General features: G+C 37.4%; 2 protein-coding genes across 5 annotated transcripts in view; one reads left to right on the top strand and one right to left on the bottom strand.

The window, feature by feature from the left end:
* IARS2 (isoleucyl-tRNA synthetase 2, mitochondrial) overlaps positions 1-11,810 on the top strand; it is a 50,522-nt gene extending 38,712 nt beyond the window's left edge. The window contains exons 15-23 of the mRNA XM_017640599.3: positions 576-684; positions 1,635-1,737; positions 2,640-2,765; positions 3,320-3,451; positions 4,298-4,404; positions 5,310-5,455; positions 6,160-6,350; positions 9,994-10,138; positions 11,256-11,810. Of these exons, the coding sequence (XP_017496088.3) occupies positions 576-684; positions 1,635-1,737; positions 2,640-2,765; positions 3,320-3,451; positions 4,298-4,404; positions 5,310-5,455; positions 6,160-6,350; positions 9,994-10,138; positions 11,256-11,398 (1,202 nt within the window). The 3' untranslated portion in view covers positions 11,399-11,810. The remainder of the gene's footprint in view (positions 1-575; positions 685-1,634; positions 1,738-2,639; positions 2,766-3,319; positions 3,452-4,297; positions 4,405-5,309; positions 5,456-6,159; positions 6,351-9,993; positions 10,139-11,255) is intronic.
* A 231-nt stretch (positions 11,811-12,041) lies between these two features.
* RAB3GAP2 (RAB3 GTPase activating non-catalytic protein subunit 2) overlaps positions 12,042-15,063 on the bottom strand; it is a 99,165-nt gene continuing 96,143 nt past the window's right edge. For 3 of the 4 annotated variants that reach the window (XM_037014471.2, XM_037014473.2, XM_073221289.1), the window contains 2 exons: positions 14,886-14,939; positions 12,042-14,431 (listed from right to left, as the gene is read on the bottom strand). In XM_037014471.2, coding sequence (XP_036870366.2) covers positions 14,195-14,431; positions 14,886-14,939 — 291 coding nt within the window. In that variant the 3' untranslated portion in view covers positions 12,042-14,194. Of the gene's footprint in view, positions 14,432-14,645; positions 14,940-15,063 lie in introns of those variants that run through there. The other variant, XM_037014474.2, reaches the window with a different exon arrangement.

Genomic DNA, 15,063 nt, shown 5'->3' with positions numbered 1-15,063 from the left:
AAGGCATTCCTTTTTTCTGATTTAATTTCCTGGTTAAGCACACATCCTCTGGAGCCAGATTGTCTAAGTTCAGAAGCTGTCCGTACTGCTCACTACCTGCGTGACCCTGGACAAGTTATAAAACCTCTCAGGGCCTCACTTGCCTCATCTGTAAAATGGAGATGATGATAACAATACCTTACAGAGTTAGGATGAGAATAAGATGAATTAACATAAGGTAGCTGATGCTCAACAGGTATTTGTTGAATTAATAAAAATTTTATATTCCTGAAAGATTTAGTAAGAAATACTGGTAGTGGTAATTATTTTGAATAAGTCCCTAATTTAGCTAGTGTTTTAATTATCCATGGTTTGGGAGATGCTACTCCAAGGTTTATTTTCTTCATCTTTATTACTAAATGTAGGTAGGCATTGAGGGTAATAGCTCCAGTGCATGCAATCTAGCTATTGGGTATAGTATTACACAAGAAATAAATAACAGTACTTTTCTTGTTTTAACACTTTGATCGATACATATTCATTTTCATTTTCGTCTTTTAATTAGATTTCTGTATATTTTAATATTTTTTTTCAAGGTACTGATCAAAGAGCAGACTTGTACTTGGAAGGAAAAGACCAGCTTGGTGGCTGGTTCCAGTCCTCTTTACTAACGAGTGTGGCAGCAAAGCAGAGGGCCCCTTTTAGGTAGGTGTCACCCCTGGGCCAAACAAGCCGCGCTTTGAGTGCTTCTGCTGGGCACTTGCCAGTGTGCGAAGCTCTGTGCTGAGTAGTATTTATATAATAAAATGCCACCTTTAATTAGCTTATGGTCTCCAGACTATAGAGAATTAAGAGTTTGAAATATTAAAAAAAAAAAAATAGAGAAGTCTTGCCACTGATAGAGATTCCTAACTCCAGAAGTGAAGCCATCATTGACTGCAGTAGTGGGGAACTTGAGAGAGCTAGATGGTGAAAAATGGTAAGACTTGATGTGGAGGGGTGTAGAGAAGGATGATCTATGTTGATTGAAGACAGCCGAGCTCAAATATCCTTATATTTATAATATCCCCAAGTGGCTAATGAACTGAAATATTCTTTAGTGACTTTTATTAATTAGAGATTCTTATTAAGTTACAGATAATTGCTTTTCCTTATACAAATGTGTGGATACAAATTCTAATCAGAAAGATTCTTAAGCTTAAGATATTTCTTATCTTACATTGAAAACCCATTCCACAATTTACATGTTGATGTTTCTCTTGTGTAACATGCTTTTAAAAGCCAATAGAACAGCAGATATATTTCTCTCAAATTGTCTTTTTGAAGATAATTTTGAGGTGATAATCTGCTCTTTTTAAGGCATGCTTTTTCCTGGCTAGTTTTTAATGATCAAAATCCATATATAAAATGCTCAGGAAATTCTTGAGTGAGTAAACATCAGAAATTTTTCAGTGTATTAGTAGAGAGCTTTCTATTTAACAGTCATGATAAATAAGCTGTTGAAAATTAGACTTTCAAGAACAGCTTTCATATGTAATCTGTTGAGAAAAATCCTATTTTTGTGTCAAACTAAGTCTTTATAAGTCATCTTCAAAAAGATCATTATGTTTTGTTATAACTGATTCGTTTTCTTGTTTGTTTGTTTGTTTTCTTAGGACAGTGGTGGTTCATGGATTTACTCTCGGAGAAAAGGGAGAGAAGATGTCCAAGTCTCTTGGCAATGTCATTGACCCTGATGTTGTCATTAATGGAGGACAAGTAGGTGGTTCTCTAAAAATTCTTTTTATTTTTGCTTTAAATCTCTTAATTTGGCAGCCAAAACCATCAATCTACTTACTTCAATATAAAAAATGTATATATATAGTAATAGTGCACACCTTATCATGTTTTACTTCTAGGCTCTTAAATAATACATGATTTTAATGAAAAAATGTAGGGTTGGGATTGTGACCCTTTTGACTCATACCTGGTCTGAATCTCCAGTTAGGTCTTGAAACATGCTATCCATTCTTTTATGGCCTGACCTTTAAAAATTCGTAAACCCTAATTCTACAGTTAAATGGCAACAGTAGAAGAAAAAAATGAGATTGCAACTTCTGAATGCACATTTCAGTTTTCTTGGAAATGATACCCTTTAAAACAAGTCATTACTGAGCATCAAATCTGAGGTTGCTGATAATTTGGTTTATCTCAGAGTTGCTTTCAGAGAAGAAATCACTTGTCTGTTATTTTACTGCTTTGGCTTAGTGCCCTCCCAGAGTCCTGTAATCTTTGCCCTGTGCACAGAGCTGCTTCAGAATATTGAAATGGAGCAGCAGCCCTTTCCTTCCCCTCCCTGTCACAGAGACAACAGGGCGCTGCTCTGTGTCTGGCACCGGCTCTGATGGATAGAGGTGTGCAGACACGACCAGGGAGGACGTTAGTTGTCGGCCCCTGCACACGAATGGAGATCTCAGAGCAAGCTCCTCTTTTTGCCACCATTGTTTGTTAGATGCAGCCTGATTCCTGAGATTGTTAGCCTTATTTCATTACAATGCAAGTATATTTTATGCTCACATTGTGCTCAAACATTTCTGAGTAGGAATATCTAAAACGTGAGTTCACCTCGTTAGAATTGAAAGCCACTTAAATGTTTATGTTTCTTTCCCCCAAATGAAAAGGATCAAAGCAAAGAGCCCCCCTATGGTGCAGATGTCCTTCGCTGGTGGGTAGCTGAGTCCAATGTCTTCACTGAAGTGACAATTAGTCCATCTGTACTTAACGCTGCCAGAGATGATATTAGCAAGGTCAGAGTCATTATTTTTCCTATTTCTGAATGAAACGTTTACTAAATCACTGTTTAAAGAATGAAGGACATTTTGTTTGGTATTACAAAACTGAATGAAAATGAATTCTCCACATGTGAGCATTTAATAATATCCTGTTAATTTGTTTAAAAATAGTATAATACTAGTAATTTTACATATTTTTTATATTTTATTATAATATAGGGTAATATATGAAATTATAGGAATTTTAACATTTTTATGTGCTCAGTGACTATTCATATTTATTCCAGTTATTTTTACCAATGCAGATGAACAGACTGGGCCAGTGAAAAGTGATTTGTCTTTGTTATAAAGAAATATAATAAAAATTCACTCTTTATGTGTAAAGTCCAGTGGCAGTTCCTATAACTGGGTTATGAAAATGAGAGTTTGTTTCTTACACAGTCTTACTAAGGATAATTAAAAAGTATCCCATTAAGAAAGTATCACGAGTTGGATAAAAATTACAGAAAAATAACTTAAGAAGCCTCATAAGTATTTTTTTACTGTATATTTTTTCTCACTATTAATAGCTTAGGAATACACTCCGCTTTCTTTTGGGAAATGTGGCTGGCTTCAACCCAGAAACGGATTCCATTCCTGTTAACAATATGTATGTCATAGACCAATATATGCTACACTTACTGCAGGATTTAGCAAGCAAGGTAAGTGTGAACTGATAAGCTTTTGGGAAATAGAAATATCAGCACTGTTGTGTGTTGAAATTTGAGTTCAGATTGAGGAGTTGCATTTGAGTAGAACACATGTTGCTAGAAATAATAACTGTAACACTGAGAGAAGTTATACTCGATAAATTCCACACCTTCCTAGGTTGACCTTAGGTATGAAGTCTTTGGTACGATTTCTCTCCTAGTTTCTCAAAAGATTAGATAGAGAAGTGCCTAGTGGAATTGATAGGCCCAGGCTTCCCCTCAGACCATATTGTTCTCTCAAGATCAGCTCTTTATATTTCTCTGGCAGGAAAGAATAGAGTTGTACTTTTTTTGTCTACAGATGTACTCCTCACAGCATAGAAATAAATGACTATTCCTGTGTATCTTATATATAATATGTGTGTGTCCTCAGTTATATATAAATAAAATAATTTGTGCTTTCTCAAAAATTGGAAATGTGGTTGATCCCATGTAACCTTAAGTCAAAGGCGTATATGCAGGTTTTTCCCCAGTTTTAACTTTTTAGGCATAAACAAGGGAACATGGGTAATGTACACTTTCTGCTTTTTAAAAATGCTCTGGTTCTCAATCTTTTCCTTTGATGAGCGTTCTTTTGTAGTTTCTAGAGTAGATGAGTCAGTATTTTCTGAGGACAAATTTGACACAAGAAGTGACATTTGGAAGCTCCTCAAGTGCTCTTGCAATATTGTCTGTTTTGTATTTATCTGTCTTTCAATCATATTTTGAAAAGGAACACATTTTATATTTTGCTGATGACAACTTGCATTTTCATTTGCTTATTCCAGCTTCCAAACTTATTTTGGCTTTGTTCCCCAGATTACCAGTTCATATAAACAATACGATTTTGGAAAAGTTGTTCGGCTGTTACGAGCATTTTATACCAGAGAACTCTCTAACTTTTATTTCAGCATAATCAAAGATAGGTATGTATGACTGAATGTTAAAATAGAAATATTTCTGTGTGTCTGCCGTGCTGGGCCAAGGGTCGGGCACACAGTGGTGAGTGTGATGGGTAGAATCGCCAGGTTGAGAAGTTGGGTTCTGGAGTCGTTGGTTATGGATTTTTGGCCTGTCGCTTATGAGCTTGACGATTCAGGGCAATTAATCTATCCTGTAATCTCAGTTTTTTTATCTGTAAAATGGTGATTTTACCTAGCTCATAATGTGGTATGAAAAAGAGATAATATATGTTCTTAGTGTTGTTTGATACAGTAAGTGCTCAATAAGTATTAGCTGCCAACATGAGGTAATGAATATAGAACTTGTTCTCAGGAGTTTGCACAGCTTGATGGGGGTGGAGAGAACAATTGAGGCAATTCGTAGTGACACTGTATGATACAGTAACGTCCTTTCAGGGGAAGGCTGAGCACTAAGTCTTCACTTGCTGCCCCAGTGTGCGGGTGACAGTGTTACTTTCATAGTTACTTGGCCAGTGTGACGTCAGCCCCAACCGGTCATCTCCTCTAGGACCTTCCATGTAGGGATTTAACTTCCCATCCTTCCCTTCACACACTGATAGGATTATGTTGGTGGGGACTCACATTTTAAATACCGCCCGCTAACTTACCCCTCACCTTTTGCACGGTAGACTCTAAGCTATTTGGAAAACAAGTGGGCATAGTGTAGCTGCTGAGAGTTGTGTGAAGAGGCGGGCACAGGAATAAAGTGGAGTAGAGGATATCATTACAAAATGTATGATAGAATACCTTATTTTTTAATTGGAAGATTGTCAGAGCACTGTAAGAATAAACTCACCCTGAGGTAGAGCCTGCCTTGGCAGTGATTAGGTGTAAGGGTGTCAGCTGCTCAGTAAGTCGTTCTTGTCCAGGCTTTACTGTGAAGACGCAGACGGTCCCAAACGGCGCTCGTGCCAGACGGCGTTAGCTGAAGTTCTGGATGTGATAGTGCGTTCTCTGGCCCCCATCCTTCCTCACTTGGCCGAAGAGGTGTTCCAGCACATACCGTATATTAAAGGTAAGGACCACTTATTTCTCTAAATGAGAAGGATTCTGATGAGGGTGCGGCTCCTAAGTCTACCTACGTCATGTCAGGGCCACTCACTCTCCTACAATGGGTGCTTAGCAGTAGGATGTGTCCTAGTCATTTAGTATTTCCTGCCCCTGTTTGTAGAGGAGTCGGATGAATTCACAGTGGCCTTCACACCGCCTTGAAGTGCTTTCTGAAATGTATTAGCAGCCTGTGTTGCAAAATCACTTTTTCAAAAATACCTTAAATGTCAGAAATATATTTTAAGTTTTATTAAAACAGTGTAGTGCCTTTTAATGAATACTTTTAAATTAGTTTTTTCCCTCTGATTGTGTTATAATTGCATTTTCCTCCCTATACTGTATTAAGAAAACTAGAAACTATGGAAGTTTACAAAGAGGAGGATACGTCACTTGCCACATTACTATTCCAAAGACAACCACTGTTCACACTGGGGTATTTTTTTGTTTTATTTTCTTCTAGGCATGTTTTTTTCCTTTGAGGCCTCACTATAATTTTATCCTTCCAAATGTTGATGTAAGTTTGATAAGCATGTAGGATGGCACCATAGTGTTTTCTATAAATGACAATTCTTATTTCCCTTGAATAGTAAATACTTAATGGTTAGAGCTTCATATTACAGTTAAGAATATATGTAAATTAGTTTACTTTTTCTTTTTTTATATTTTAAGAACCCAAGAGTGTGTTTCGTACTGGCTGGATTAAAACCAGTTCTATCTGGAAGAAGCCCGGGTTGGAGGAAGCGGTGGAGAGCGCGTGCGCCATGAGGGATTCGTTTCTCGGCAGCATCCCCGGCAGAAACGCCGCGGAGTACGAGGTCGTCATTGTGATAGAGCCTGGGCTCCTTTTTGAGATAATAGAGGTAAGCAGCAACTTTTCCCTTTTGAAATGGTGTTAGTATTATTCACTTACACTTGAAATCTGTGTAGTTTTTTTAATCTCTATGAATAAGATTTTTTTAGTTTAGAAGTGGGATTTCTGTCTTCTTATCCTAATTGTCACGGATCTTTTGTTCTGCGTTTCTCCCAGCTTGCTTTCCATTCTCTTGGAACGTGTATTCTGTTGGCACTTGCCGTGTAAGTTGGGACAGGGAAGGTATGATAAAGTCCTATTTGAAAGGCAAACCTCAGGGTTATGTAAATAGCCGGTCACATACAAACCTATGGCAGTAGTATTAGAATACACAAAGATTGGGAGTTTCGTATTAAGGGTCTGGTTTTCTGATAATTTGTCCATCTGGTTCAGGTTAAGAACAGATACAGAAAAGATTTCCATCTTTTTCTCCGGAGATCTGAAGAAAATTCATTTGCTTTAGCAAATTATCATGTGATCTCAAAGCACTCATCCAATTTGTATTTCTAAAAGGACCATCACAGTTTTCTTCATGGAATTCTTAGGCACTGATTGGCCAGATTGGCTTATAGCTTAACATTGATTCACAGTTTTTCTCTAGCTTTAGTGCTTGAGAAGAGAACTGGCAATGAATGTATTTTTTAAAAGCTTTACCAGTAGTATAGGTTTCTAAGAAATGACCGTCTCATTTGGTTGGTAAGCTCAATTTAATTAAGATTATAGGCTTGAAATAACTGGTAGGTATGAGATTGTTGATCAAGTAACAGAACTTCAATAAGATACTCATTCACCTTTTAAAATTTACAAGTTGGGAAGCTCTGACTCCTGCGTTTTATGGAGTAAAGGCATGAGTAAGGAAATGGGGGGCAACTGAAGCTGTGACCCAGCTCAGGCTGTACTGCCCAGTACTGGGCTATTCCCCTTTGACTTCATTAGTTCTGAGAAATCAGCTGAAAAAAATACAGCTTGTTTGATCATTTGTATCAGAGAAAATACTTCAGGATTTTCAAAAATGTGCTTGTATTTGCCTTAGGAATTACACTAAGTAGCTGTTACATGGAATCTTGCACCAATTACTAATTACATGAATTTTTTGATACCAAATTACTCTCTTTGCATCTCCTGTTTTCTCATGAACTTTTTTTTCCCCCTAAAGGAATGTATTACTTAGCTCACAAGCTCATTTTACAATAAAAAATGTAAAAAGTGCTTCTCAGACATCTAGTGTACTATGATTATTCATTGCCACCACTGGTCTACATTGCATAAAGCAGGTCCTTGTTTAGATGTATCTTAATCCCTTTCCTAATGTAGGAAAGATGACATAGGAAAAAAAACGTCTGGGCTTTGGGGCTGACAGACATGGGCTGGAATTGTTCCACCGAGAGTGTTGGGCAAGTTAACTTCTCTAAGCATGCTTCATTTGTGAAATGGGCATAATGAACAAACGCCATGTAGGTGTCTTGTAATGATTAGAAATAATGGACATTTAGGAATTCTCTTGTCCCCACCTGGCGTGAGCTAAGAGCTCTGTCCTCTCGGTTTATCTCTAAATAAAAGCCTCTCACTTGCCCTATCTTGAGTGTTTGCAAAGTTCATTCTTCAACTCCGTGAACAAGAACCCCAGGATCATTTTTGGGGGCTCTTCCAGAATAACTTCAGAGATGGGAGCATCCTCTTCAAGTTTAAAGCCAGAAATGCCTCTTGCATGCATTCTGAAGAATTGGGAGCAGTTTGATCCCCAAACCCTGAAAACTAAGTATCTTAATCTTCTGTACACAAGCCTGGCCTCAATACAAACTCTGATTGGGGAGCCTTGGCCCCTGAGAGAAGTACACAATATAATAAGGTTATGCAGCTAAATTTATTTTGCCACAGGAAGGAAAATGGTCAAAAGTCCCATGATCTACTACAATATAAAACTGTTTTTCTAAATTCTTTTATTGAAAATCTGTTCTACTTACCGGGTTCATCATTATCCTCAAAAATTGGGAGGTTTTTGAACTAGACTCCCTAAAACAGAAATTTATCTTCTGCAATACACCCTGGCTTAAATCTTTCAAAAGAAAAAATGCTTAAAGAGAGGCTTGGCTTTATCATGTTTAGTGAAGGTTTTCTAAGTAATCTAGCATGGTTGTTAAAAACGAGTGAACTAAATACGTGTAGTAACTGAACTTCTTTGTTGCACGAACGTTGGGTTAAGAACATCCCACACCCTGCAAACTTCCCAAGCCTCCAACATCGATGGACTAGAAGTGTTTTTCATTGGTATGATCACCTAGCCTCCATTTTTATACCATCTCTTGGTTTAGAAGATGTAATTTGGCATATCAAATCCTTAACCAATTTTATTCAAAAGGCCTTAATACTAAAGTTAAACTAATGTGCCAAGCAGTTATACAAAATAGAATGGCGCTAGACATCTTATCAGCACAGGGTGGGACCTGTGCTATAATTAAAGTTGAGTATTGTGTGTACATTCCAGATTATTCACAAAATGTCTGTGATTCACTACAGGACCTCCAAAAGCTGGTCCAAGCTATGTCAGGCCCACAAGTCCCATGGACTACTACGACATGGAGCTGGTTTTCTAACTCCTTTTGAAGCCATAAAACTGCAAATGGTGATAGAAATGGAACCCAAAATAGAAGTGCCCATCTTCCAAGGCCCTCTCAACTGACTAGTGATGGAGACCTACTGCACCCTTTACTGCACCCCCTCTCAGCAAGAAGCAGCCAGAGTGGTCCTCACTCCTTTCCCTGGCAGTAGCTGGGCGCTCCATCTGTAGCGGTGGTAGTAAGACAGGGACTGTGGGCTTAGAGTAGGGTGAGGGCCTCTGGAAAAAATACAAAGCAAGATAATCCATTGTGGGATTTGCTCTGGCCTGCTGGGGGGCCCAGCTTGTTTTTCTGACTTTACAGGTGGCTGCTTTTCTTTCTTCAGCCCTAGTCATGTGTCTCCAGCCCTAGTCAAGTGATTTGCTACCTGGGCAATTTAACAAGCAAGCCCAAAACAAACAGGAAAGATTCTGTCTTAAAAATATTGTATTTTAAAACCCAATTTGTTAAAAAGTAACTTTCTTAACATACCTTTAACAGACAGACAATAACTCAGCCCACCTTGGGAGCAAAGCAGGCAGTCTTGAGTGATATGCTCCCAGACCAGGAAGCTGCTATCCTGGGAGGAATCAGAGCAGTAAGTTTCTTGTAAATAACCAGGAAGACTAATAAAAAAACTTAATGTCTCTTCAAAGATGAACATTTTGGGACCACTTAGGTATACATCCCTAGCCCTTTGTCTCTCAACCTCCTATAAAACTCCTAGACAACCCACCACCCCCAGGGCTCTGTCCTCTCCCTTTATCTCTAAATAAAAGCCTCTCACTTGGTCTCAAAAAAAATGAAAGAAAGAATGGACATTTAGCATCTAGCAAAGTGAAGTGTCTGGCATAGCGTATAATATTCTCAATAAATACAATTGATGGGAAGTTGTTAAAACCTTTCATATTAGTAAGAATTGATGTACTTAATAGTATTACCTCAGGAGGTAATGGTACTAAAAGGTTCCTCACTAAACAAGAATTTGCTGTGTCTATATTTATAGCCTCAGTTTATGGTAAAAATTTAGACACTAACTTCTCCATGCTTATTCAGATGCTGCAAGCTGAGGAGACTTCCAGCACCTCTCAGCTGAATGAGTTAATGATGGCTTCCCAGACGACTCTGCTGCCTCAGGAACCAAAGGCATTAACTGCAGATGTAATTGAACGTAAAGGGACATTCCTAATCAACTTAGAAGGTAAGGAGGAGGTGAGAGAAGCAAGTGGTATTGGGTGAACTGAGTAATTATAGGTCATTTCCAGCTTTCCAGGGGACTGCACAAATTCTACAAGCACATACATCTTTCTATGGAAACACATAAGTTCCTAAACCAACTCTCAAAAGTGTCTGACTTGGGAAGACAGGGCTAGGGAGAGGAGGAATTTTCCTTCCTGTCCTGTAAATGTCACTATATGTGAAACTGGTCGGCCTCATTCCTGGCTTCTGTGTCCCTCTTTTGACACTCAGCACCCTAGCACTGCCCAGCCCTGCCCGCCCTTGCCTAGTGTTGACTAAAATTTATTATGCACACCCAAGTTACAATGTAATTTAGCCATTCTTAATAAGGGGTTAGGAAAAAGTTTTACTGAACTCACTACAACATGGGTATCTCATAAGCAAGAGTTTTGTAGGTAACTGCAAGGATTTTTGTCAATCTAATTCATTCTTACTGATGGAAATGGAGGCAGGATAATGTTAACAGAGAATAATGAGGTATTTTGGAAAAAGTGATGCTGCCTTTGTTTTTCCTAATAGCTTTTAGGTTCTAGTAGGAGGTGGGAGGCCAATTTATAGACATTATGTTTTAAGGCCTGGCAGCACTGACCATGTAGTAAAGATTCTGGCTTAATTTGCTTTTCAGAATGTTAAGGTGCGTTCTTTGTGGAGTCAATACTAAGAGCATTAATATTGGAGATGTTTTTGTTTCCTTTTGTCCAAGAACTTTTCAGTGGGGATACTGCAGTTTCACGTTGACTCTTTTTAAAGCTCTTATTAAATATGTAGCTGGAGAAGCAGTGCAGTTTATCAGAACTCTGCCTAGATTAAGAGCGAGAAGGCCCGCTCTGCTTGAGTAGATACAGAACTCAGTGACTTGGGGAAACATATCCTCAGCTCTCCTCAGCCGTCACATCGTGTGATTCCATTGTATTTGACTATGTCATGTGACATAGGGAGCAGTGTATCTGATAAGCTTTATCAAGGCAGGAAGCAGAAAGCTTTGAAAAAGGAGAATCTGTAAAACCAAGGAAGAAATCAAGAAGGATGCAAGTTGAATGGCCTGTCAGAAATACTCTTCATGTACTTTTCTTTCACAGGTGGTGATATTCGTGAAGAGTCTTCATATAAAGTTATTGTCATGCCAACTACAAAAGAAAAATGCCCTCGTTGTTGGAAGCATACAGCTGAGGCTTCAGAGACACTCTGTCCCCGGTGCATGGAAGTTGTTAGTAGGAAGTAGTCACTGTGGTGGTGACCATTCTCTGAGTAAGAACAGCCCTTACACACACACACACACTCACACTCACTCACTAACTCACTCCCCGAACCAAGAGCTTAGATGGATTGTTGACAACACTGGAAAGAAATCCAAGGTTTAGGGAATGAGTGGGCCAGCAAATGGTAGAAGGTGAGGGTCAAAGTCAGAATATTAATTCTTTGACTAAGATTGATAAAAAATGTGTGTATATATATATATGTGGAAAAAATGTATTTGCAGGTGGATATAGATATATCCATAATGGACTTATTCTGAACTTAGTGCATATGCTTGCCTTGATATGTGGCTGAGCAGAAAATGTTTTATATTTTATAAATCTTTTTGACTCATATAAGTCCTATAATGTCTAAAAATAAAGGTCTCTGGAAAATTACTAGCTGATGTTGGTACGTAAGTTGTGACTATCAAGTTAAAAAAAATGTGGTTTTCAAGGGGAATGGCAGAGGTACCGAAAGGAGTAACTTCATTTTGCTTTACTAGCAAACAGTTTTCAGAACAACAACTAGTTCTTTGGGTTGCATTAGAAAGAAAAACATCACTAACTTTGTTATTCTCATACAAGAGGAAAACATATCTTAATACATTTTTGAATGTTGAAACAACATGAAAGCTGAAAATTTATTTCTTTAATATACATAAGTTCACAACAAGGAACAGACACAGAAAATGTAAGTATATACAGAATTTCACTACTTACATTACAATAGATAATATATAGAGCATTTTATAAACAATTCAGCATTGGATTAAAATCTTTCTAGGGAAGGCTGATCTCTTCAGCAGAAATCTAGCTTTTAGAAGCCCAACACATCCATTCCTACCAGGGTGAGAAAGGGCTTTCACTCTTGCTACCAAGTATTTTTAAAATATTTATATCTTAAAAGTGAAATGAACAACAGCAACTTCTAAGTGAATGTCAAATTCCATGTCGACTTACTATTATTAAATCTGGGTTTTCTATCATTTTAGATTACAATTACCATATTTTTTTTTTTAAGAAAACAAGTTAAATATAACAGTACTTACTCTAACCCTTAGATGAAGTTTTGTAACAGAGGTGAAATCCTCTTCTCTGTTTCTTTTTTTGCAAAATTATGAAACATTTAGAAGCTTGGTGCTATATTCCTCTTCATCTACATTTATCCTGGCTCTCCTAGTTCTATTACCAAAACACAACCTGCAGAAGTAACAATTATTTGAACACTTTTGTCCTTCAGCATTGTACAATGGAATTTACAAAATGCTTATTTAATGTCAAGAAAGGGTATGGAGTCTATCTAGGAAAACACTACTGGTTCTTGGCTTCCTATTAATAACTGCAACTTACATGTGTTTCAGAAACCACCCCCTACATAAAAGCTAATTCCTGTGTGGCTCTTCATTGTTACAGAATACACACACACACACACACACACACACACACACACACACACACACACGTATGTAGGAATTGACTTTCCTTTCTCTCTTGTCAGATTTTAAAAGCCCTTGATGAAACATAAAATACTGAACTGCTTTTCTTAACTGTATGTCTCAGAATTCAATTTAAAAATTCTATGAGTGGTAAATTTTTAGGATTATAAATCTAACTACAGACTTGATTTGTTATGGTTCTATGAACCATATTTCATCTTACTATTCTCAACAATCCCAATTTGATGATATGTTCTATCAGTAAATTGAACGGTTTATCATCTAAAATGCTTATTAGGTACCCCACCCCCAAAATGATAATGGAATCAAAATGAGGATTTAATATTTTTAAAAATATGTATAATTCCACGTTTCTTAGACCAGCCTCCAAAATTCATAACTACTTTCAGAGTATTTAGAAAAATCATAGAAAAACTAATCTTTTAAGATATATATAACAAGTGACTATATAAGCTAGCTGCATTTACCAGAAATCATACCGACGTGTCTGGATGGTGCAGTGGTGATCCGAGCTGCTCTTCAAAGCTCCCACTGTACACGGTGTGCACCTCAGTCAGACTCACAGGCCCTCACCCCAAATACTCAAGACATCTTAAAATTTTATCTTTTGAGTTTTAAAATCAAACAGTAATTATTAAGTTTTAGACAGTTAAGTTCTTACTTGGATGTGATCTTTTAGTTAAAAGAATTTACTTTGGGGTATCCTCAAACAATAGACTTTTTTCTTTATATCCCTGATGGACATGTAACCCAGCTTTCTACAATTGCTAGAGTTGGCTTCTTACAAGGACGTGAAGAAACAAACTTCTCTATCCCAATGAGTTACTATGAATAACAGCTGTGACCCATGACAGATATCAGTAATTGCACTGTATGGCTACATTCCAAAGATAGACCACAATAAATACTTGGTATTTGTAGAGCTCAAAGCACTTTTTACAGAGTTTTGGTTAATTTGGTTTTGATCATCAAATAATTATTCAGCACTTGGACTGCTCTAGGCACTCGAGGGTATAAAATTAGTTTTATTTTAGCCTCTCAATCCAGCTGTGAGGTAGGTTTGCTAAAGCTGTAGTATCACTAAGCGCGTCCTGTATTAGTCTCAAGAACAGGTAATACTACCATATCCCAGAAGCACATTTCTAAACACTTGTAGGAAAATAAAGTTGGATTTAAATTTTTAGCATCTTTGCCCTTTTTTTAAACGTAAGTTTTACAAGATAATACATTTTTACAATTACCTGATGTGGTTACAACTTTCAATCTTGGCCAAAAGCAAATCCTAATTTGCATATGATTTAATTTTGCTGTGTTGCTTGCATCTCAGAGCCTCAATTTTGGCAAATACAACAGGTTATGGGTTCTGCTAGTATCCCTTCTGATGAATATGATGACCTCAAACCAGTATGCCTCCGCCGATGGCGACGGCGACACCTCTGGGCAAGCAACCTGTCGGCATCCGGAGCCCGAGGCGGTGACCCGGCACGGGATTGTGCGGGGGAGTCGAAGCGCTCGCCCGACACGCAGTGTCGGACGCTTCTGTAGTTTTACTGATGAGTACTGTACACGAACATATTTAAGTTTCATTACAGTAATACTTTGAGTACGAAATATAGATTCCTAAAACCAATATTAAATAGTAAAATTTAACAATAAAACTACTTAAGTGCTTGGATTAGAAATAAACATAAAACATCCATATTAGTAATTAATAATGTAATTGACTTATATTTTATCTTCAGTATTAACCAACAGAGTGGAATTTAGCCAGGAATGCACTTTTTAAAAGTAATATGTATATTTATTTTACAAAAAAAAAAATACTCTCTCCATAAAATTCTAGACCTAACTATGTAAAATAACCATGCACTAATTCATGTTATAGTCACAATTCTATGCGGTTTTCATCATGTCATAAAGAAGGAATAGGTATGGCTTCCACAGCTTCAATGAGGTGTAAGGCTAAACTATACTGTCCATGGTTTTCTGGTAAAAGCTCAATTACTTTATTTACTAGTTTAGCTGTTGTTGCAATTGGCACTTCTCTGTTTTGAAGATCTTGGGGGTCCTACAAATAGGACACAAAAATAACCCATTAGTTTTACACAACTAAACAATAATTTCTTAATTTGAGTTATCAGGATAGTTATTTCCCAATAAAAATGCACTGAACTTTAACTTACTTAACTATT

The sequence above is a fragment of the Manis javanica genome, chromosome 14, assembly GCF_040802235.1.
Source record: "Manis javanica isolate MJ-LG chromosome 14, MJ_LKY, whole genome shotgun sequence".
Lineage (NCBI taxonomy): Eukaryota > Metazoa > Chordata > Mammalia > Pholidota > Manidae > Manis > Manis javanica.
Note: the sequence above shows the minus strand (reverse complement) of the source record. Positions and strands in the feature narration are given on the sequence as shown.